General features: G+C 40.4%; 1 protein-coding gene and 1 long non-coding RNA gene across 3 annotated transcripts in view; one reads left to right on the top strand and one right to left on the bottom strand.

The window, feature by feature from the left end:
* Positions 1–24,651, top strand: part of ITPRID2 (ITPR interacting domain containing 2) — a 41,786-nt gene that overhangs the window by 6,321 nt on the left and 10,814 nt on the right. Inside the window, exons 4-13 of the mRNA XM_027637096.1 lie at positions 362–418; positions 3,079–3,115; positions 4,407–4,505; positions 4,950–5,158; positions 6,060–6,754; positions 10,278–10,350; positions 16,884–16,975; positions 20,027–21,241; positions 23,853–23,933; positions 24,322–24,449. Coding sequence (XP_027492897.1) covers positions 362–418; positions 3,079–3,115; positions 4,407–4,505; positions 4,950–5,158; positions 6,060–6,754; positions 10,278–10,350; positions 16,884–16,975; positions 20,027–21,241; positions 23,853–23,933; positions 24,322–24,449 — 2,686 coding nt within the window. The remainder of the gene's footprint in view (positions 1–361; positions 419–3,078; positions 3,116–4,406; positions 4,506–4,949; positions 5,159–6,059; positions 6,755–10,277; positions 10,351–16,883; positions 16,976–20,026; positions 21,242–23,852; positions 23,934–24,321; positions 24,450–24,651) is intronic.
* On the bottom strand, positions 18,367–20,130 carry LOC113944222. Of its 2 annotated transcripts, none has more exons than XR_003526612.1 (3): positions 19,825–20,130; positions 19,016–19,143; positions 18,367–18,545 (listed from the first exon to the last, which is right to left on the bottom strand). It is a non-coding gene; the product is annotated as an uncharacterized LOC113944222 (long non-coding RNA). The 2 variants fall into 2 exon arrangements; XR_003526611.1 differs by having other exon boundaries at positions 19,020–19,143.

Raw genomic sequence — 24,651 nt, 5'->3', positions numbered from 1 at the left:
TCCCCCTGGTAAGATGTCTGGAGGATAGATAACCGAGCAACGGAAGGCACAGATGTGTTGAGTGGTACCTCCAGGTTCCTGCTTGCAGTTAATTTGCTTGCACATTGACTCAGGGATGTTTCTGAGCACAAAACTAAAACACTCTTGTAGTTGTTCTCTTTCAAAGTAATTTTTCTGTGTTCTGAAATGTAACTTCTCACTTCTTAATGCATTTTTACTGCATGAGTAATGCAGAGATTGTAAATATAGTCCAGTTATATCTTGTATCAAATTAAGTATCTTGGTAATATCTTTAGATAAGCTGCTGGAAGGAAAACACTGGAGCATTTTAGTTGTTGAACTGCTAACTGTATGTTTTCAGGCATGCTGGTGAGAAATGGAGGAAGTTTTGAAGATGACTTATCCCTGGGAGCTGAAGGTGGGTGTGGCAGGATTATGACTCTTTTTCTAGCAAAAAAAATTATGTTCAGTCATCTGATTTTTATTTTGAATGACAGCATTGGCTAGAAAATCAGGATGAAGCACATAGAAAAATGCAGGAAGATTTGCTTTTTGAAGTTATTTAGACTATTGCTAGTGTTAAACATTCTGGGTCTCTGACACAAAGGTCAGAGGCAGCCCTGAATTTGCTTCTGCCTTCTCATTTTAATACCCACAGTGACAGCATAGCCTGAAGCACTCACCAAGGCTGTGAGAAAATGATTTCTCCTACTTGCTCTTCTTGTCCGTGGGTTACTCTTGGCAGCTGTGCATGCCCCACTTCCACTGAATCCCTCGGGAGTGGCATGTGCAGGCTTTTAAAAGGAGGAATGAAATTCTGTCAGCCAAGACGCAAACCCATTAAGGGCTAAGTGCTTTAAAAACGAAAAGCACCAAACCTGAGTAAGTATTTTGTATTAGCCACTATATACACTTGCCTTTGCTAGCTGCTTGTCTTTTCTTTTCTCTTCCCTTTTTTAAGGGGAAGGAGATGTGGCTGTTCCTGGTTTACGTCTTTTTACAAAGACTTCTGGCCTTTCTCTTGATCATGAGTTAGAGGTGTCCATAAGCAAACTAGCAAAAGCACTGTGGATTCTGTTTTAACAGCAGCATCTTGAAGTAAAATAGCAAAAAGCGGTTTTACAAACCGGGTCCTGTGGTTAACTGCAGGACAGGGGATATAAGACATTGTCTGTTTTCAGTGTTAAAAAAAAAAAAGACAAAACTATGCTCCTGCTTTAGCTTTTAATCTTTTTTGAATTACAGCTTTTGCAAAGTGTCAGAACTTGTATGGTAGAAAGCCCTTTTTTTCCACATTAGTCTTGCCAATGGTGTCAAAGTAGTGGGACGAGGCCTGGAGGAAGGAAATATCTTTAATTTGTAAAGATTTAAGACTTTTAAGGAAAAAAGTTTAGCTGGTAATGATCTTGATCTGATAATGGTACAAAAGCAGTAAATGAGTCCATTGCTGCAATAGATTGAATAGGATTAAATTTTCTTACTGACAGTCTTTTCCACTTGTTAGATTGCCTGTAGTACAAAGATTTCATAGGAAAAGTTTCTTTGTAATGATAATCCAAGGTCTGAGCATATGACCAAGAATACAAGAGTCAATACATTTTAGAACACCATGAAACTTTTTTTTTTAATTTTTACTCTTATAATTTCTAAGGACTTCTGGTTTTTTGTGAGTCTTTAGCATGACTTAGCAGAAGGTAATTTCCCTCTTTTTCAGATGAAAAGGTCCCAGTACTAGAATTGATGGTTGATTTTTCTGGGTAAGGATGTGGGTGTTTCTGCTGGGCTTTGCTTCCCATCCAAGAACAAGAGGACAACAGAGCTGCTTGGAGCAGTTCTGCGTGCCCTGCCAGACAGACAGCCCCTTTGAGGCTGGTATGAATGGCCTTCCCTTGTGCAGCTGTGACTGCCTGAATCCAGATACAAGCCAGAGCCCTGTGTGAATGGTACAGAGGGCATTGGGCAGGGACCTCAGCCCACTGCTGAGCTATTTGAACCTATGGTTCAAATTAGACACTGGATAATCCTTATAGATAGGCTTACCTTCATATATGGGCAAGAATATTAAAACAAACCCAAACAAATGTGGGATCTTTGTTTTGTATATGTTTCAGTTTCTTTGTGATGCCTCTGAAACTAAGAGAGAAGTTGGGAGTTTACTGTGTTTTACTCTCGGTTGCTGACTTTACCCTGCTGGCACAGTGAATTGAGATGTAGGGTTTTCCTGGCAGTGCGTGTGACATCCCTTTGCTCTTTTCACAGCTGATTCTGAGGGCTCCTATAACATACGTGTGCTTCTTGCCGGTCTCCTGGGGCATGTTTGTTAATGCTCAGTTGCCTCTTTGGGGAACCCATAATTTAAGCGTGGGGTTCAGTTCTGAAAGAATAATGCTGCCTAAGATGTTCCCATGTGGTGCTTGGCCGATCAGTCTGCAGAAAGTGCTGACTTCCCTGTCAGAGGCTGGTGACCAGGTGGCTTGGTACCTGACAGCCAACCTCCCTCCAGAGCCCTCTCAAGTCCAAGCATGTCCTCTGGCCCCATCAGCACCACAGGCTTCACTGAGCTCTTGTCCGTGTATTGCACAGCTCAGGCAGCCATGGCCCTGCCCCACTTTGCTGATGAAGAGGTGAACAAATAAATTCTCAGCACCTGGCCATGGAGCCAGCTGCCTTTCTTGTGTTCTTTACTTTCTCTACTGGAGCAATCTTCACGTGCCTGCCTCCCTGTCCTCCTCCCCTTCCCACCCAGGAACAGCCCTGCAGCTGGTAATCGTGTCTTCAGTTGCAAAGCAATAAATGGTTTATATAACAACTACTAGCTTATCGCAATTTAAATTTCAGGTTTATATGATTAATGACAGTATGTAAACATGTGTCCATGAGAGATTTTATTTTAAAGAAAGCTTGAATAAACCAGATCATCTTTATATCAGCCCTTGACAATCACATTTATATGGAAAAAGAAAAATCTGGTTTATGCAGGAGTATTGGTAAATGTGCTCACTGTCTGCTTCTTTGTACTGATTGTGGAAGTGTAATTATGAAGGGGTCTGGACGTAACTTCTTCTTCTTTCTCTACAGCTAATCATCTACGGAGTGATACCCAAATGGAAACATGGTAAACATCTTTTTGTGTGTTTGTTCACTTCAGAGGAATATTTATACTGGAGGGCAGGAGGGAGGATGGGCAGTGGAACTCATGGGGGCTACCACAGAGGTAAAGCTCTTGTGCTCATGTCTGTTTACATAAGAGGCAAGGAGAAGATCTAGATAACACAGAAACAGTCATTAAGAGATGCAGAAAAAAAATGCAGATTTTTATTCTTCCAGGAGACCTGACATATATTTTGGAGTTGCAGGAGGAAACCAGAGAAATGACAAATCTTAGTATCATGATTAACTTTCTTTGCCTCACTGATCAGTCACCATTTCAGAAATTTCAAGGGGAGATTAGTTTTGCTTGTCACAGCAGATATCCTTGGGGAGTGGGGAAAAAAAAGACTTTCAGAGAGGAGAGACTCCTGCTTTATAGTTGGAGCGTCTAAATAAAGTGTGCTGAAACTAGAACCTCACTGAAACTTCAGCAAAGACTGCAGAGCTGCTGTGGGCAGCAGCCTCTCTAATCCTTCGGAGCTGGGCTCTGTAAATACACTTTTAGGTGAATCCTCTGCCTTCTTTGGTTTTTCGGTAGCTGTTCTGGTGGGAGTGTGTGTATGTTAGGCTTTATATGGTAAAATTCACCCTGGAAAAGTTTGTCCTCCAGAGAGATTGGCATGTTTGAGCACAGGGTACCACCTAATGCTCAGACCGCTTCTTCAGATGCTGGGAAGAAATAGTTTGGGAATGGGAAAGAAACTGGCCCGCAGTCTGGGTTGGCACTCATCTTGCTTCATTTCCTCCACTCTGGAGCCTCTTCAGCTTCCCCAGCCAGGTCCAGGGCAGTTTGCAGTCTTGTGCTGCTAGTGGGTGGCAGCTAGGTTGAGGGGGACCTGGGTATCCATGGCAGGGAGAGAGTGGCCTTGCTATGGAGAGGTGGTCCTGGAGCAGGCAGCATCGCAGGGAAGTCAGGAATGGCAGGGCAAGGACTGTTCACCCAAGGCTGGGCTTCCTTACTAGAGGAGGGTGGGATCAGGGAGGGTGGGGCAGCAAGGGCAGATCGGGGATTTGTTTTCTCAGCTTGCATTTGCCTTCAAGTTCTTACCGTCTATGTACATTTTTACTGAGGCGTCCCAGGGTTTGCTTTTGTTACTGTATTTCAATAAATGACATGGCTAATATAAACCAGATAACACTGAAGAGGAAAAGAGAAATTCAGCAGTGCTGGAGGATTAGCTCTCCAGTGAGACAGAGAATCGAGTTCCTGAACGAAAGAGGTTTATCACAGGGGTCTTCTCTGTTTGTGTTGACAGCAATGGTGTACTGGCAAAGGACAGGAGGCTGCAGTTCCACCAGAAGGGGAGAAGTATGAACTCTACCGGGTCTGGAAAAAGCAGTGCAACTGTTTCAAGGTAAAAGAGTATTATGTTTTGAAGGTCTGTTCCTTAGTTAAATGGGTTTGGCTTGTTTTATGTGCATTGTTGCATTTAGTAGGGAGTTTGCATGGGGTTGCTTGTAAAAATTCTATTTGTTTTTACTTGTAGTTAGCAGTAAATGCTAACAAATGGACCTGAACATTAGAAATGCCTGAAATTTTAATGGCATTTTGAAATCTGAGCTCTACAGATATAAATTACAGGATTTGATCTGTGATGTGTCTAGGCCGGTGGCTCTGGTGATGGGAGCCAAAACTTCAGATACAGAGATCTCCACAATTATTTCCAAAAGTAGTTTAAGCTGTAGGATTTGAAAGTTCAATAAAACAACCTGGCTTCTGGGGTGAATTAGCAACTAGACAGAAGGAACTGGATCTTGAAAGGAGAGAGGTAGATGGTAAACATCTTTCATTTGTCTAGTGTTTCTGAATTACTGGAGCTGTATGAGGAAGATCCTGAAGAAGTGCTCTATAACCTTGGGTTTGGAAGAGATGAACCAGATATTGCTTCAAAAATTCCAGCAAGATTTTTTAATTCATCATCATTTGCCAGAGGGATAGATATTAAAGTGTTTTTGAATGCCCAAATACAGCGGATGGAAGTGGAAAATCCAAGTTTTGCTTTAACAAGTAAGTATGTTTTTGAAGCACAGCTTATTTATGAGTTTATTAACTATGTAAACAACTCCAAAAGAAGGTGTGTGTCTAATATTCTGACAAAACCCTTTTACAGCCTAAAGGGCAAATTCCATTCAGATTTCATAATAAAACTCTTACTTGGTCTTAAATATGGCAAGAGGTGACTATCAGGGTTGTACTCCTTGGCGTGAGTGGAAGGGGTTTATAGTGGGGGAGGGAAATGAAAGGCATCCTGTAAAATATGCTGCCTCTGGTTTGTATCATTTCCATCTCTCACTCCTAAGCTTGTCTTCTGTTGTAGCTTTAGAACACTGGAACAAATAGCAATATCCCTCTGCTTCTTGTGTTCTTCAGTTTCTGGGTGGCAGTGACCTATTTCTGTCATTGTTGAAATCTGGGACAGTATTTCTATTGACTTGGACAGGAGCTTTGTTAGGTCAGTAATGAGTGTTGCTGAAATGAGGGCATAGCTGAAATGTGCTCTTGTACTTGTAGATGGAGAGAGCAATGCAAGTAACACTTTCCTCCTACCCTTTTTTAAAGTAACTTGCACTCATATGCATGTGCTATTTTTTGACTTTGTAACAGCTTTCCATGCTGTTCTTTTGCGTTTAGTAAAGATTCTTGAAATGGTTTTTCTTTTTTTTTTCATAGTATGGTATCACTTTCATGTTGCAGGACTAGGCAGTGTTAAGTCAGCCTTTGGGGCCTTTGATATAAGTAGGAGAAGGTTTGTGGGGGTGGGCAGAGGTTGTGATCAAAATTCCCTCTTCAGTTATGAAGAGCTGTCTTTGAGAATTCAAAGCATCATGTAGAGACAGATCAACAGGTCTTGGATGTGATGACAGCAAACGTCCTTGTAATCTCTGCCTTATGTTTCATTCTTGTACAGGTCGTTTTCGTCAGATTGAAGTGCTTACTACTGTGGCCAATGCTTTTTCCTCTTTGTATTCTCAAGTCTCTGGGACTCCTTTGCAGAAAATTGGTAGTTTGAATTCAGTGTCTTCCAGCAAAGAGGCATCCAGCCCTCCCCCTTTAAATCGCAGCAATACAGCTAGTCGGTTAATGAAGACTTTGTCAAAACTCAATCTGTGTGGCACACAGCAAGCCGATGGTAGCAGCTGCTCAAGTCCTTCACCTGTTGAAAAAGGGAAGAGTCCAACTGAAGTAGGGAGTGAGGAAAATGATGTTAAAAATGAATCTAAATTACCAAAATATTCTAAAAAGAAAGATTCTCCCTCTTTTTTGGCTACTGTAAAGGAGGAGATGGCTAGTAGTCAGAAAAAGGCTGAGAACACACATAAACCTACACACCTTCCTGCTGTGACTGATGATACACGAGAGGGGACTGTGCCTCCAGAGGACGTGCAAAGTAGCATGTTGGCAAATGCCCAGGACAGACCATGCGAAGAATCTGGTCTTTTGGACTCTCCAGGCCTCAGCAGCAGTTCTAGCACATCTGACAGCAGCGTCCTGACACAAAAGCTGTCCGTGGCACCGCCGGGTAGAGACCCCTGCGCTCCACTCGCAAACCCATCCATAATGAATCTTATGCTGCAGCAGAAGGACTCCTTTGAGATGGAAGAGGTGAGTGAAGATACATGACTTTGTTTGTGCATACAGTTTACATACCTTGCTATCTGCCAGCAGAGAATGTTCCCTCCTATGTAGTTGACAGTGTTTTCTCCAGGAATACTTTAAATTCTTTGAGTTGTTGCACTTTCTCAACAGTTGTAGGCTGCTCTAATTGATCCTCTTCATGAGGTAACTTGCTGCTGCTGTTGTTGTTCCTGAGAGTCAGCAAGACAGTTGTCATTCTTTTTTTTTTTTTTTTTTTTTTTAAATGAAGCTCAGGTAATTGCAATCACTGGCATAACTCTTAGGAAGTTTTCATGTGTAAATAGATCTAGGTTACACTGTGTATATATTAAAACCTTTAGGTTTAAATTTTTACTTTACTAAAATTTCCAGCTAGAAATCATTACTTTTGTTGCCTAAAAGTAAATTCAGTTTATTAATTGATATTGATTAAGGATAAATTTGTGAATAAAGCAAGAATGTTGCTGCATGAAACAGAAAAGGGGCTATCATGCAGGGTGAGGTGCTCATCTTGTGCAACTTTTGGTTTTGATAACAATCTACTATAAGTTGATTTGTTCCCTGGAAATTAGCACATTGAAAGTCACTGTTTGACATGACTTTGGGGTTGGCTTAGTTACAAATTCTGTGCTAGCTGCCTTTTAATATCTTCATAAATGCATATATCCATTTTGTAATTGATAATTGTCCAGAAGGGAGTTTCATTTCCAGGTTCATGTAAGTGCTTTGTTTATTAACCTAGTAAACATGTGGTCTACAAATTTAAGAATGCAAATTTTTTACAGGCTTGCAGCTTGAATTGTGAGAATTGCATTACAGTTCTTAAACTAGCAGATGTTTTGGTGGACAAATTTCAATGTGACTCTTGTTAAAAGTTCAGCAGTTAATATTTTTGTCTGTGTGAAATAGATATTTAAAATTAAGGATTGTGATGTCATTGGTGAAATGAGGGAAGAAAGCAAGGGAATAGAAAATCCCCAAAGTTTTACAGTGAATGATGACATGATGATTTAGTAGATCCTGTAGTGTCATTGTCATTTCAAGCTCTTCTAGATCAAGTAGTGTTGTAGCTGAAGGCGCTCATGAAGCAGAGAAGGTAATCCAGCTTTTGCGGTTCCTGCCACTTGTTTATACCACTGTGTCCTCACCCACATGTTGTGTGGCAATCTATTGAACCAGAACAAAGGACTGGTCCAGTTGAGAGGGGAAAAAGGAACCAGTGTATTTTGATTTATTTTTCCTGGCTTCAGCCAGATAATTTTCTTGATCCAGTTTGTTGTGTAGTTACATAAATGTTTGCATTGGCATGATCGGAGGGGACTGAGCAGCAATGCATTTTGCTGCATATCCCAGAGGAGACATCCATTTTTTGATACCCGAGGGCAAAGTTTATATTTCGTATATATGTGTATGTATATATTAAAAAGAGGAGTGGAATTTTCCTTCAGTGTAAGTTGGACTGTAAAGACTTGCTGAATTCTACACAAGTGTGATGTATTTGTGAAGTTTTGGTTGATACACTTTGTGCAGTGATACCAGGGCATAAACACAGCTGTTTTGGCAAGATGACATGTGATGTGGGATGGGATTGTGGTGAATTTTTTGTTTATGCAATACAGCATATACGTATCAACTGCCTACAGATCCATGGGAGTGAGGAATTCAATTTTGTTGAAGAAAATTTAGAACAATTCCTGGCAGCATGATTTTATTTTTGTGCGTCTCTAAGCAGGGTATAATGAACAATGAACTGTATTAGAAACAGTAACAGTAACTCCTCCCCCTGTTTTCCCAGCTTGGTTTGGAGTGCATTCATATGCATAAGAAAGATGACAGATATATCAAGGAAGCTCTTTCCATGCTTACAAATGCCTTGGAGGTTTGAGTGCCCTTCGGAAGTCTGTGGCTGTGAAGATAACTGGTGTGGGAGTGAGTCAGGGCAGGATTTCCCCCAAACACCCACTCCTTAGGTGGCCAATTACAGTCCTGAAGGTCGTTTACCAGTATGAATATTGGCTGAAGGGACGGGGAAGGAGCTCCTGCGTGCTTGAGGAGCTGCACTGTGCTGCAGACGCAGCTGGAATGCTGTCTCCCAGCCAAGGACAGTATTTAAATGAGTAGAGGCTTAGCTGTTGGAAGGCTGCAGATTTAGCCATCAGAATCCCTTCCTGGAAGGCCAGTTTGAACAAAGTGTCTGTGAAACTTGCTGTTCTGTGTTTAAAAGAAAAATTAAATTTTTCGTAAACTTAAATGGTGAGCCCCTTCTATGCTGCTCTGCACTTGGACAAAATAAGGATATCCCCCTTTGGTACAGTCTTCATTTCCTAAAGGAACAGAAACCTTTAGGTTTATTGTGCAAGATTAATGCTCTTCACTTATTGATGGTGAAAAGTTCAGGCCAAGTACTTCTCAAAACCCTTGTAACTGAGAAAATGCACCCTTGTGGCTGCTCTACACATGATATCAATGTAAATATGACTTCTTCTTTAGCAAGTAGTAATTTTGTCCTATAAACATCAGTATCCTAATTTTATGTCTTTAAATTGATAAAAAATGGAAATTAATTCATTGCTTGGCAATTTTGAAATTGAGTGGGCAGCCCATTAGAGGGAATGGTTGAGGATAGTTGCGTTAGTGAATTGTGTATGGAGACTTGCATGTGATCCATTATGATTTTTTCTGGATCGCACAAAAGAGAAAACATATGTTTTGAACAAAACAAAGGCCTCCCTATTGAGATTTTAGGCATATTTTTTCCTTGTTTAAATGGTTGCCTGAGAACTGCTTTCTTAATAAGGCTGTGTTTCACAAAGTTATTAAGTAATAGGATTCATTTTTGTGTAGTTTTAAGTTTCTCAGTTGAAATCTCCATGGCTCTGAATACATTACCTTCCTTTTTTCTATTGGAAGGCGCAAGAAGTACTTCCATGAGTAGTGGCATGGTGAAGTCTGGAGTAGGTTCTGGCAGGGTCTGGGTCCTTCTGCTGGAGGATTGATGGCTTGTGGGAAATGGTAGGGTGGCAGATGACAGTCCTTGTGTGCTGATCTTGTGACACATTTTTCTAAATGGGTTTTGCTTGTTCTTTATATTCAAGTGAGGGCCCAAGAGTTCTGAATGGAAAAAGATAGTAGTGTAAAGGTGGTCAAAGGTGTTTTCACACAGTAATTTTAGTGTTTTGTCAAAGAGGAACTGAAGACTGTGTTGTCACAGGATGTGATTTCCAGGTCTTTTTGCATGCTGAGTGTAACCAGAGGGGAGTCCTGCACTGTGGGTGGGAGGTGCTACCCAAGGATCACTGTTCTCCTGCAGGAGCATTGCTGAATACCTGATGAAAGTTGGTTCAGGGGGAGGTATGATTCACTCTTTCAATCAGTATAGGCTGTTAGACTGGAGGAAAAAAACCAAACAACAAAACCACGTCCTTCATGTGCAGTGTATATAGCTTGGGCATTTTAAGCGCAGGAACATATTCCAGTTGGCTGACTAATATTCATCTCCTCTTCCCAACAGATTCAGAGTACAGAGGGGGATCTACCACACGTTCCAGCTACGCACCAGCTAGCGGTGACCAAATCAAGGAAAGGTGAGTGGACTTCAACTGCTGGGAGACAGCCAACTGCTGGTTGTTCTTCCACCTCTGAAAGGCTGATTCATATATTTTAAACTTCTAAAGTTTCTTTTCTCTTTAGAAATAAAAAAGATCTGAATTTTTTGGTTTGTTTTTTTTTGTTTGGTTGGTTTTTTGCTAAATCACAGAACATTACTACAAAGTGGCAACCAAATTATAGACAAGACAACAGCCCTATAACCTCACTGGCTGTTCTCACTGCTGTACAACTGATGATAGCTCAGACGACCTGAAATGTTAATTCAGATTGTGTGGAATTTTTTTTTTTCCCCTAGTTGATCCTGTAATTTAAGATACCCATTTAAACTAAAATTACGTTGTTTTAAGCCTAAATTGCATGATACGTGTAGGTTTTTCCTATGCACTACTGCTCTGTCTGCAGGCTGGCTGCACAGAAGACTAGTGTCTCTACACCCACGTGGAAATTTTAGTCCTTCAGAGGGGAAACGCTGTGCACTGGCTCTTGTGGCTCACTTAGTTGTGCTTTCATCTCAAATTCTTATTTATATGTTTTGCGCTTTCATCTCAAAGTCTCATTTATGTGTTTTATGGCTTGGGAGGGGGAAAAAGTTGATCTTTAAGTTCATTTTGTGATTGTTACTTTGCCCTATGTTAGCAAGTGAAGTCTGTTCTCTAGCTAATACATGTAATAAAAGAAGAAATAGAGCTTGTTGCACTTAGTAGATGCTTAGCTGCAATGCAGTTTCTTGCTGAAACATGACTAGCATCTCTAGACACTAAGGAGAGGCAGAAAAACCTGTCTTAAGAAACAGAGATGATCTTACTTGTATTTTCACAAATGAACTAACACTCTTGTGAGCTGTCAGCTGAATTGCATTAACATGGAATGCTCTGGACTGAGTGCTGGAGGTTAATGCCTGGTTATTGGTGATAGCTTGTGCTGCTATTTCATCAGTGCTTTGCTCAACCCAACATTGTACTCACTAGGCTTCCTCTAGTACGAACATAGACTCCTAGGAAGGACTGCCAGAAACTGCATCTCTAGCTGTTCCCTTAGCTGTATTTTGGAGTTCATTACTACATGCTTTAAGTGATTACATGAAAAGAGAGATGCACTTTTTACAGGGCAGGTCTCTTGTTTGTTTGGCCTTGTCAGTTGCAAGAAGAGCTTTTCAGAGAAGAGCAGCTTAAGGAACCAGGAGCTGCAGTCAGGGAGAAGAAAAATTAATTTTTTCATTTTCTGAAATGCTACTTTTGTGTTCTGTTCCCAGTAATTATTTTGCCCTCTTCTTCCACCATGCAAGGGAAAAAAGTCAGATGGTTCTGTGTTATCTGCTGAAAGGTACCAGCAGTTCCAGCAATGGGACTTCAGTAAGACAAAAGCAGAGTATACTGTGTCGTTTCCCAGGCAGTATGTCCCACCCGTTTCTGAATACACTTGGCATACATTAATGGTGACATTTTATTATGATGCCAGCATTGCGTGGAGTTTTCTGGGACTTAAGAATATGGATGCCTGCACATTTGCTGAAAGTTAGTCTGAGACCAGCATTTTATTTCACCTGGAGGATGTGGAAATCTTGGGACTTTGTTCTGTGTAGGTTTCAGTAAAATTGCCAAGAGGAAGACCATTTGGTGGAGAACTTATCCAAAACATTTAAAAAACTATAGCCTTTACAAGTTGTGCAACATGAGACAACATAGAGGCTTGTTTTCTCGGAGAGTGAATGTTCAGCAAGTTTAAAGGCATCCAAAGTTAATGGCCTCTTATTAAAAATGCTGGGCATTGTGTCTGAATGTGAAATACCACTCTCATTAGCAATCTCATGAGGTGGATTAGCATGAAATTCAAGCACAGGTCTTCTGGTGCAATGTTGATTTCAGTTTATGATCCTCATACAAAACCACCTCTTTCAGTGACGTTGGCTCTACTGTGCATAAGCACTTATAAACAAAAAATTGTTCCAGTTGAGTGCTTCCCCTGAAGGAATACTTCAGTACTTTTTTATTTTTCCTTGTGAGGGTACTTCTGTGTCAATTAGCAGGTTGAGCGTTGTTTGTTTATAACAGACTGTTATAAACCTTACTGTGTCATTTTACATTTAAACAGAGGGCTGTGGATGCTTCCTCTGACATTTACAACAGTTTGTAAGGCATTTTAAGAAGGCCTTTAGTAAGTTGTAAAGTATTCAAATTAAAAAAAAAACCAACAAACCAAAAATATTCTCTTTCCTACTGAAATAGTCTGGGACTTAAGATATTCTTGAACAACACAGTCTGTTGCTGCTTTGGCTCACTCATTAAAGCATGTTTCTTATTTTCAGATTAGCTTTATATATAAGTGGTAAGCTTAGATTTTACAAAATGACTTGCAAATGAATACTTTGCTATAGTACTGTCTTTTATGTTAAAGCCTTTATAAAGTATACAAGAAATTCTGTATTGTAGTAACTAGTGTTATGTAGTTTTCAGGTTATGTCTTCCAGATTATACTGTACTAGTTTATGCATTATGCCCAAACCTGGCATTCTGGTTTTGTTGTTGCAAACCTCAAATGCAGATGTATTTTTGTACATGTAGGTTTTTTCAGGAACACAGTAGAGAAGAATGAAAACCTTCAGGTACTTTGCACTGTAAACATACAGCACTGCTAAATGTCCACTATAAAAAAAAGCTTATTGAAAAGTTATGTGGTAGAAAGGTTTGTTAGTTTGAAAACAAAATTCTTCCTGACAAAGTTATACAGCAGCACCTTCCATTCCAAAAAATGCCCAACAAACAAGACAAATATAGGTACAATGCCTAGAGGACAAAGTATTCTTGAGGCGTTGTAATTTGTGAGTCTCTGGTTGTTGACGTCAATGGCTCTGTGAAATTTTGAGTAGCCATAGACCTGGGGTTTTTTTTAAGGCATCTGACATTGATAGTGATTAATTTTGAAAATTTAGCTCTTGAAAGGGAAGAAAGTACATCATCAGCACTTCCTGTCCTTAATATAATGTTGTATTTATATCTCTCTATGGGTGCAGCTCCACAGGAGATTGGAGATGGGGGAGTAAGAAGAAAACATCTGGAATAGATTTAGTATTTGTGGGAGTCTGTGCTTATCTGTCCAGATGCTAGGAAATACCCAGAGACTCTGAGAGTTTTTGCAGCAGGGCTGCCTACTGGGCTGGTTTTGTTAGTGCTGTGGTGCAGGGTGTGATCAATATGTGAAAAAGGGACAGGTGATATTTAGTCCCATAATGAAATACTTTATAACAAAGTTGGGAATGTTATTTTAATTTATTAATTATCTCAGAACATACAAAGTTCATTAGATCTTTCCCAATAGTGCAGGTACGAGAAATGTAAATGTTAAAGCTTAATGAACAGTTTCCATGTATTTTTTCTCCTCTTCTGTGTGAGCAGTTGAGTGACACAGGAGTGAGACTGACAGTCTATTGGTAACTGATTATTATGTTACAATAGATGAATTATTCTTTGATAGGGATTCTCTGATGAATCTGTGTTCTCATGTTTTGTAAACCACAGACTTCATCATCTCTTTCTTCATCATCTGTTCGTTTAGAACTTTTTCAGCTTATTTAATGTATTTATGAATACCCACATTTCTTCTTCACTGAAGTACCTAAATATACTTTGATTTTATTTTTTTATGCAGCTTAAAACAGCAATCTAAGGGGAATTTTCATTTGTGCTCTGTTTAACTGGGATGAGAGTTTGATTGTTCCTTCTGGTTTTGTTCATCTTAGCTGGTTCCTTCTCCCACACTTTCCTTATTATGCTTCCCCAGGCCTTCTCCCACTAGTTCAGAAACTTTGCTCTGTGTAGTAGCTTTTGGGTGCAGTGATCTTTCTTCAGAAGGTACAGTTGCCTTGAGGTTATGCAGGGCAAGGGATGATTCCAGGTTGGCCCCTACTAGCCAGCCTTTGGTGCTGAGTTTTCTGCATTTGAGGTGAAGAAGGGAGAGCCATATCTCATCAAAAACTCTGTCTCTTAAGATACTCCAATGCCAGGAAGCATTTTAATCAAGATCTGAATGTAACTCTGTATCTTTTTAAAAATGTTTTCAATTTTCCCCTTCTTTGCTTGAATCTGAAAGATATTCAGGTGCCATAGAGCAGATTGTATAGCTGGTTCAGTAGTTGACAGGGAGGGTGGATACCGTTTTGTATCAGTATATCCCAGCATAGTAGTTGGTATTTCCAGTCTTTACAGAACCAAACCTTGTCATTTTGCTACTGTAGTAGTAGAGATTCCTGTTCTTTATAAGTTTTGACTGCATTTACATCATAGTGGTATAATGGAGAACTCTGAGAACTTGCAAAAGACAAGGGTAAGGTGTGGTAGAAGATGACTGCTCATAGTTAGAAAACGTCTTCTCTGATTTGCTTTAAAATGTTCAAAGTAACCCTAGCAGCTCTGTAACACAGAAAGCAAGGGATGACTGTATTAAGGGGATGTCTCCTTAGGTGGAACCAAGGTAGTATGAATCTGTTAGTATTGTGCCAGTCCCTTGCCGTGCATAAAGACAGTGAGGCAGCTGTGAATGCCTCAGCTTTAGGCTGTCCTGTTGACTGGCAGTGTGTGTTGTGTAAGGCTGTCAAAGCAGTGCATAAAAAACAAATGCTATAAAAAATTATCCAAAAACTGATTTAAACTTTTTTACTGTGTCTCTGAGAAGACCAAGCATTGATTTGAGGAAACATATAGATGTAATTTTCATTTTTATAGCTGAAAAGGAAATATTGACTGAGGAGGAAATAGTGCAGCAGGTCAGTATTTCTCTTTAGCAGCAATAAACTTCGTGTGCATTAAAACAGATGCCAGTACTTGCACTGGTGAGTTACTTTGTCTGACCTAGTTGGAATCTCTCCCCTAAGAGAGGCTAAGGCTTTCACCAGTAGTGCTTTTTTCTCTTAAATTAAAATTCACCACATAGGAAAAGAGACAGAGAAGAGGCCAAAGTAGGTAACTGTTCACCTTGAAGGAGGTAACAGCTTCCCACCAGCTTCAGCTGTAGTGACAACCTGTTCATGTCATGCTCTTTCAGCCGTATTAATTGTATTGGGCAGTTAATAAGATGTAGTCCAGTTCTCAGGGAAGTAATTTCCATTGTCTTTACTGGGAGTTGGGTGGGGATGTCTGTCTTTAGGTAGAAAAGCTGTTTATCCTTGCAGGATATTGTGGCTACCATGATAACAGAACAGCAGCACAATTTGAAAGGCACTCCCTAAAAGCTGTGTGAAATCACTGATACAGAAGCTCAGCAGGCAGTTTACCTCTCCCCTGGTGTTCACAAACTGTGCAGGCTCTTATTTCTGTGTTAGTGCAATGTTCATCAAAACTAATACTAAATAAAATGAGTTTTGAGTATCCAACAGTTTCAAAACAGTTTTCATCATGCATTCCAATGCATTGAGCTGTGAACTGGGATTAATTATATGATGGCATTTAAGTGGTTGAAGGAATGTGGGGCAAAATTCTGCATTAAGCCTCTGAGAAGACAGCAGCAAGCTCTTGCCCACGGGTGAAGAGGAGTAGGTGGCAGGGGTCTAAAGTCTAGAGGCCACTGTGGTTGCTTCCTGTCTCTAAGCTTGTACAGTTTTCCTGAGACCTAGAGGTGAGATAAGGTTGTTGCCCATGCTGCCGTCAGGCTGAGCAAAATGTTTATGGTGCTGTAAGGTAAACTCACACTTGGTGGATGCTTCTTGTTTCCCGTTGGGAACAATATGCATGCAATAGTGTACTGCAGAGCTTGCTGAGATTTCCTTAAAGCAGCTTTATGAGTCCACTACTTGCACCAGAGAAAGTCACTCCTGGGAAACACTGAGGATTTTAGAGCCTCTTTAGGCTATTTTAACACTTACCTAATGTAAGTAGAAAGGAACAAGCAGGAGAATTTTATCTTGCATGTATAAAATGAACGCTGGGAATGTGCTTTGGCAGATTGCCCATTGATGTGTAAAGGGATGTTTTGTATTTGTTCTCTAAACCAGCAGAGGACCATCTCCAGCAGTTGGCAGAGGCCCCTGCATTACCCTCCCTGCTTATGTGATGTTGTTCCTTTGGGCGTATGGGGTGGTGTAAGCTGGTAGGAGAAGAGGGATCTCCTTTATCTCTGTGATTAGGAGGGGTGTCAAATCTGTACTTGCCAACACAAAAGCAGCTCCTCCACTGGCTGCATGTGAATTAACCAGTGATGCAGTTTTGTTGAAGGGGAACTCCAGCTGTGACAATATCTACAGAGTGGTTTTTTTCCACAGCGCAGGAAAGAAAAATGTAGAAGGTGGCTTCTCTTCCACTGCTGGTTGAAGTTTCAGAAGTAGGGCTTTGCGTAAGAGAGGTTTTGCTTGAAGCAAACAAGTTGTTTCTCTGTATTGTTCAAAGTGGAACTTGAAAAGGAATTGTTATCCACTTAATGTTACTGTGATGTAAAAGGAAAGCACATACTGAATGTGATTGGGCTTGAAAGGCTGCGATTTGTAAAGTAATTACAGTTGTGTTTTGCTTGCTTTAAACAGACCAGCTGTTACGGACAGCGAGTCAGCACTCTGACAGCAGTGGCTTTGCTGAGGACTCTTCCACAGATTGTTCTCCATTTAATCAACTTCAGGTAAGGTTCTCATAATGTGGTTGAAATATGAATGATTATTGTGGGACAGTAGGGACCTGGGAGGACAGGAGGGATGTTGATGTTTGCTATTGTGACCATCAGTCTAGGTCCTATAAAATTACAGTTTTCAGAGCTGGACCTGCCAAGTCCTGTACAGAACTGTGTTCAAATTTGAAAGCCTTTCTGATAGGTTAATCTGGGTATACTTGGGTCTGGAATAAGCTCTAAGTTCAGTATGTCCTCTTTGCTGTTTCTGGAGTATCTTTTCTCACTATCTGAGGCTCCAGCATTGTAGTCCTTTTCTCTCATGACTGTAGTGGGTAGAGATTAAGGTTATGATTACTATTCTGCTGATCATTTCAATTTTTGTATCATTTTTGCCTTCCTACTCTTCCCCCACCCCTGTATTTTTCTTTTTTTTTTTTTAAGTTAGCAACTGATAGAAAGTGAAAACAATTTCATACTAACTTTACTGCAAAGGTAGACTACTTTTAGTCAATCTGAGCTTCCACACTTTTTCTTCTTCCAGTTCCTTTGATCTCTGTCCCAGACCTTGCTGTGATACTGAACAGAGACTGCATGTCTTAGGGAAAGCTTTTGTTCCAGCATGATGTTTAGGTGTCTGCTCAATGCACATGTTTGCACAGCATTGTACTTGATATTTTGGAGAACTGTTCTCTTGCTTCTCCTCAAACGTTCACACAGTAATAGTAGCCATGATGTGGTTGGCCTGCCAGTAGACAGAGAAAAGCCTTGAGTTACACCCTGGCCCCTAGGCCATCAGTTAGCTGTCTGGGACCTAAACTGAAGCTTGAAGGAATAGAGAAATGGGATTCTGGGTGCCTTCACTAATTTCATTTCTGTGGCTTGCATCTGCTGAACTTTTTTTTATACTGCTGTATGTTTTTTCCCATGTGGCACACCAAGCATTTTAAAAGCTGTTTGGCAGTTACTAGGAAGAGATTTTTCACCCTCCCCATCCATCAGTGTTGCTTTTCCCTTTTGGTACTGGTATTCTGTGCTTTCCAATTTAGTAGTTTTTCAATTGAGTACCAAAATAAAAACCAAGACAGTGCTAGTCTTTGTGTGTCCCTTAAAAATCAGCTTATGCTTTCCAAGAGAAGAAAGTGAATAAAGGAAATTATAAGCCTGAGTCTCTGCAAAGGGCATAATAGTCTGAGTTGTTCTGCTCTCTACTAAATCATGGCTGCACTGAAGTTGACAGGCATGTTGAAAGGTGAGTCAGGCATGTTGAAAGTTGGTCACTCCTGATCTTTGTATTGGTTGCAACCTGATTAAGAGTCCATTAAAACCATGTTGCAGCTAAGTTGCCCCTTCATTGGAATACTGGTGGAGTTTATCTTTGTTGGCTGTGAAGAGATTTTTCTGCTTTCTGTTATGCTGTTTTGAAAAGGTGTATTGAGACTGCACAAGGTTTGTGTCATGGAGTTGCTAGGCTCTCTTCTGCCACCTTCACTGCTTTATTGAGACAAAGTGCTGAGCTGAATTCAGAAAACGGGTGAATGATGAGGCTAGGGGTAATGAGAACTTGGCAGCTAGTGAAGAGAACCTGTGAAAAGATGAAGGGGATACAGAGGAGTCTATATTGTTTCTTAAAAGTATGGTAAGTTAGTGCCATCTACTGTTAAATAACTGACTCTAGCAGCCATAGCTTTTCTCTGAAACTCAGAAGAAAACTCAAAATTTGAACTACATTGCCTTTCATCTCTGACTTCAAAAATAAAAATTTATGAGGGAGATTTTTATATTGAGATGGGATATTCTGCTAGGGAGTTTCATGTTACCAAAGAAACTAGAAGAATTCCCCATCCAAGTTCATGAAGTTTTACTTGCCTTACTCATAATTGAACAATGTGATGGAGGATTAGAGATGCAGATATAGGCACACATAGCCCACGTGATTTCACCTAGACATTATAATCTTTTATTCTTATAATAGTTTTAATTTGAAAAGTATCTGAACCTGCACAGTCATAATATTTTGTGGCTGTGGTGTTAAATGCAATGTTAAGTATCTACTTACAAAGATGACCTTCGTGACTGAAATCTTCTAGGTGGTTGGAGAAGGAACTATATATAGCCTGGCATACACCATACGTAATGTCTTTGTAAGGAACTAAGAATTAATATCCTAACGGCAGCGAGAGCTGTAAAAATCAGAGATGGGAGAATTTTTAGTTTGTGCACCAACTGTGGTAAACTTTCAAGACTGTACTTTATAGTTCTCTTAGGAAAATGTCTTGTCCACTTGACACCAGTCAATCAGGCCAACCTAAAGAATATGCATAGACCTCTTTTTTCCTTTCTCATAAAAATGCTTTTCCTGCCATTTGTTACCTGTTAAATTGACTCCCTTATACATGCTCTGGTTTAAACTGATTTAGAATGAAAAGGGGAAGAAGTATCAGGAGAAAGGAAGGAAGGATGAGCTAATAGTACTGAATGCAGTCTTCTGTTGAGATTAGCATCCTAATGTGAGATTATCAATCTTCAACAATTCTGTAAATTAAAACAGGGCAGGCTGGTTTTCTCATTCTTAGTGTTGTCCTGTAACAGTAGTTTCACTACAGTCTGTAGTTCTCCTCACTTCTCTGGATACATTTCCTAATACCACCCTTCATTTCAGCGCTGTGAACCTTTGTATATGGGAGATGCTATGTACCATCACCCAACTATCCATTAGTCATCACTCCATAAAATACTAGCATTTTACTCTTTTACTCTACTGCCACTTCTATTCTTCTGGCAATATAGAAGTTATTGTCAAATCAAAAGAATGTGTGAAGTGTTTTCTCTTTAAAAAAGAAAAAAATCTTTTGGTGACATACTTGACTGTGCTTCTAATGTATCTGATATCATGGTTTCCTTGTTCTCCTTCACTGTGTCTCTTGCACACTAACTGCATTACTCTTTCTGCTCCCCACCCCAATGCCCAATGAATATGGAATTGGATTCTAGGACTGCCTGTTGAGAAGACAGTAGTTGAGTCTCCAGTATGTTCACTCCTTTGCTGTCTGTTATGTGTCCTAGGTTCAGGAGTCTTTGCAGGGCATGGGAAGCAGTGCTGACAGCTGTGACAGTGAGACAACTGTGACGTCACATAGTGAGGAACAGAAGACACCAATAGCCAAGGAACTGCCCTGTTTTGATAAGTTTGAGGAGGAGGAAGAAGATGATGAAGAGGAGGACAAGGATGATGATGATGAAGAGGATATTATCTCTCAAGTAGAGAGACGAAAGGTAGGGGCACCTTCTGGTAACAGGAGTGAAGATAGAAAAACTATTGACTATAAAACGGAAAAAAATCAAGGACAAGAAAGCAAGTCATCCCATATATCAGAGACAGTCCAAGGGGAGGTCGGCTCTAAAGAGGAAGACATTTCCAACAAGGAAAAAGAGTTGGACCTGCTGGAGGAAGGCAGTGTGTTTGAGTTTCCTCAGTACCACACACACCATATCCTCAGGTCGATGGAGTCTTTGGAAGGGGATGGTTCCTCCACATCACCTGTAGACAGAGTTCAAGTCGCCTTGCAAAGAGCCGAGATGAGGATCATCAGCTCATCTGATTCCAGGGCCAGATGCACTCTGCTTAAGTCAAAAGATCATCTGAGGAAACAGAGACTTTTGTTTGCTGAATCAGGCTATCCTCTAAGGCGCTCTCAGTCTCTCCCAACTGCACTGCTGAATCCAGTGAAAGTGGTGTCCTCTGTAAATGTCCAGTTAACTCCAGGAAAAGAGACGCTGTGCAGTCCTCCTTCTTTCACCTACAAGTACACACATGATGAGAAAGCAGCATCTGAGAATGACAAAAGCGAGGATGAGGCAGCCGCCAGCCAGCCGGTGTGCAAATCCACACTGTTTATTGCGCCTTCATCCTCCAAGAAAGAAGTGCCCCAGACTGGGCCCAACAGGCTGTCTGAGGAGCTCAGTCCCACCAGGGTACACAGCTGCCCGCTACACACGCCAGCACACATGTCCCAGTCAACATGCTCCCTCCACTCCCTCCCCACCGAGTGGCAGGACAGACCACTGTGTGAGCACATGAGGACACTCAGCACCCACAGTGTCCCAAGCATCTCTGGCTCTTCCTTCAGTGCCATGCTTTCCCCCTTCAACTGTCCCTTCTTTCCAAGGCATGCTGGAGTTCCTCATCGACCTCTTGCCATCAACCCACCCTCCACTGTGGAGATGCAGCTACGCAGGGTCCTACATGACATCAGAAACTCTCTGCAGAACCTCTCACAGGTAAGAGGAAACCAAATTTTGCCCCTGGAGAAATGGGCATCTTATTTTTTGCTGCTGTTTTAGGAGCTTCCGTTTAAAGTGGTAAATTTAAAGTGGGGAGTTTTAGGTTAGATATTAGGAAAAGGTTATTCACCCAGAGAGTGGTTGGACATTGAAACAGGCTCCTCAGGGAAGTGGTCACAGCACCAAGCCTGGCAGAGTTCAAGAAGTGTTTGGACAACGCTCTTAGACACATGTTGTGACTCTTGGTTTTCCTGTGCAGGGCCAGTAGTTGGACTTTAATGACCCTTGTGGCTCCTTTTCAAGTCAGGATATTCTGTGATTCCATGGTCATCTCTCCAGTGCGCCATTATTTTTGCATTTAATGCTTTCTTATTGAAGTTGACTCAGATTGATTTGGATTTTTTTAAAATATTTTTTGTTTTTTAGCTTTTATAGATATCCTTGGGTGGGAGGGAGGAACAGTGTACTCTGTTTCAGCCATTATTTTAAGATGAGAGTCATTGGCTTTAGATTTAAAAATACATATTCATAGAATCATAGAGTAGTCTGGTTAGTCCTTTGACTTTTTTTCTGCTCTTTGACATACTTCCTATCCAACTAATAAAAATGTATTTTTTCCTGGCAAGTCGCACAGCTTCACTTGTCATGTCACTGATTGATCTCTATCTGTTTCTGTGCTGTTTCGTGCCAATTTTTTGCACTTTCAACTCTGGAGCTAGTCAACATGTTCCTGATATTATCAGTCATTTATTAAGAATTGATTTTGTCAGAGCATGTGAAATTTTGTCCATCTCCTCACTCAGAAGAGAAATGCTGAAGAATATAAGCACATGTATTTTACCAATTTCTGCCTCACCTTCTGCTCCTCCCCTCCCAATTGTGGCTGTCCCTTCTCTGCCATCCTGGTACCGCTGTTTTCTTAGGTAGTGATCCAGTTTAGGAGCCTGCAAGCTCCTGCAGGAGGCTCTGTGGGCAGGGCAGTTCAGACTCTATGAATACATGAAGACTATTCAGTTGTAGATGTACGATTTCTGTGGGTTTAGCCCAAGAACAGACACGTACCTGGCTGCACCATATTGCAGATGGTAGGCTGTAGTGGGCTTTTTTTGGACCTGTGATTTTGTTAATTTTGCCATTTGTTAGAAGTTAGAGGTGAGTCCACTCTTCCTTTGATTATGCCATCTGGCCCTGTTTCTCAGAGCAAATTTGGTACTGTGACCAGCTCTGCAGCAGGAAGCTGTGACCAACTGCATTTTAAGTCAACCATTGCTCAAGGTAGTGGATGGTGTGCCTGGGAGGAAGTGTTTCCAGAATTTAACCGTCTTTGTAGAATTTCCTCATGTATACCAATTGCAACCTTGATTTGTGTAAGGTTACAGTGTGCTGCAGTACTTTTATGACATATACAATGGTAACTAAATGTACTGAAGAAGAAACCTCTGTATTAAACCAGAAATCATGCTAAAGATAGTTTAGCTTAAAAATAGAAAAAAAAAAAAGGCACTAGAGGGGACAGTAACATCTCCTAGACCACTTATTCTTCTTCCTCCAGCATATTTTGTCTAGACTAGTTCCATTTTGGGGGCTCGGCCCTTCTTGTTGCAGAGGTTTGTATGGAAATGTATTCCCTGTTTTTTCCTACAGCAGAGGTCAAGTTTGGCACACAGCATACTTGGTGGCTAAGTAAAAAGTTGAGATGTTTCAAACATGATTATGATTTTATGAAGGAATAAAGAGAAGTAGATAAATTCCTGATAGAAGTGGGAACAAGAGAAAGCTGGCAGAGGAAAAACAAACCCATCCCCTTGATGTGATCATGTTTGAGCAAAACTTCTCTGGATGAATGGATGTGCTTCAAATTTTCCATGGCATATCAATAGTTCTTTGAATTCTTTCAAAATTATATTGAACAAACTGTCTTTTTCATGTTTGAAAAGGTAGATGTGCTTGCTATTTCCACTGTTCTTTGTTGTGCCATGTCTCTACATGCGATAACTCCTGAGTTTTATCTGTTTACTCCGTATGTTGTTGCAACATGCAAATAGAAATTCTTCAACAATCTTGTTTTAGTGAGAGATCATTAGCAAGCAGGGCTCTTTGGATGTAGGCAATGAAATGAGACTAACAACCAAAATGAACAAAACCCCCCCAAACTAAGAACTGAGGAAAATCCCACAACAAATATGACTGTAATCATGATTTCAAAATAGGACACAGTTTAATTTGCTCAGTTCTGGTTTTGAAGTTGTTCTTTTTATCATTAGCTAAGACAGTTTAGACTACTGAGTTTTCAGGCATAAAATACTTTGTGCAGAAAAACTTAGTTTTTGTTTCTGCTCACTGTGTCAGACAGGATTAATTTGGTTTTTCAACCACAGCACAGTTGCATTGCAGAGCTTTGGTGCACATGCATTACTTAAGAGGTTGTGCTGCCATTTTTTAAGGTTTCCTATTCCTGCCACAGTATTTACATAGCAGAAATTTCAATGCCAGAAGGGGTGTGTTTTAACAGTGGCTGCTTTTGAAGTGTCTGCACATTTGAGAGGATGAGTTCATAAATGAGATGGCTGACTTTCCCGTTTCTTCAAATCGTTTGTTTCTTCCCTAGTACCCAGTGATGAGGGGTCAGGATCTTTCAGCTGCCACTGGTTACACTACTCAGAGATCATCTATTCTACCTCTCTATGAAGTAAGTGAGCCTATGTAGTGGTACTGAGTAAAAATTGAATATGAAGAAACATCCTAAATGTATCACAGATGGTGCTAACTTTGGTAGTTCCTTGTATTTGCTCTCAAGAGATAACAGAAGGCTTCATCCTGCAAATAATGTTAAAAGGGAATTAATTTAAATACATAGAAACCCCTTCATGTGTTTGCTTGTATGATACAGCTGAAAATGCTGTTTTCTTGAAAAGTTGTGAATACACAACAGGCAGCTTCTATTGTATGCTTAAGTTTGCTGAGGTGCTGTTAACTCAAAGGGTTCATCTGGGAAAATATGGTTACAGGATACAAACTTATTTTAATTTTTCCCATGTAATTAATTTTTGTATTTCCCCCCTTCTCTCCCTCCCAAGAATACTTTCCAGGAGCTACAAGTGGTGAGGAGAAATCTAAACTTATTCAGAACCCAGATGATGGATTTGGAATTGACTATGTTGCGTCAACAGACCACAGTTTATCAGCATATGACAGAAGAGGAAAGGTAAAATTATCTTTAAAAAAAAAAAAAAAAAGAGAAAACATGCTGATGTATCAGGAAATATGTTGCTGCCCCTGAAATCAGGGCAAGAAATCTATTAGTTTCAATTTGAACAATATTAAAGCTGAGTTTTTGCCAAACCTTGTTTACTCTATTTCTTCGTTCTAGAGTTTTTTACTCTTTGTTTCTTCTAACCTCTATTTCT

This window comes from Corapipo altera, unplaced genomic scaffold (genome assembly GCF_003945725.1).
Source record: "Corapipo altera isolate COAL_440 unplaced genomic scaffold, ASM394572v1 45, whole genome shotgun sequence".
NCBI lineage: Eukaryota > Metazoa > Chordata > Aves > Passeriformes > Pipridae > Corapipo > Corapipo altera.
The sequence above is the reverse complement of the archived record's forward strand: the minus strand, read 5'-3'. Positions and strand labels throughout refer to the sequence as shown.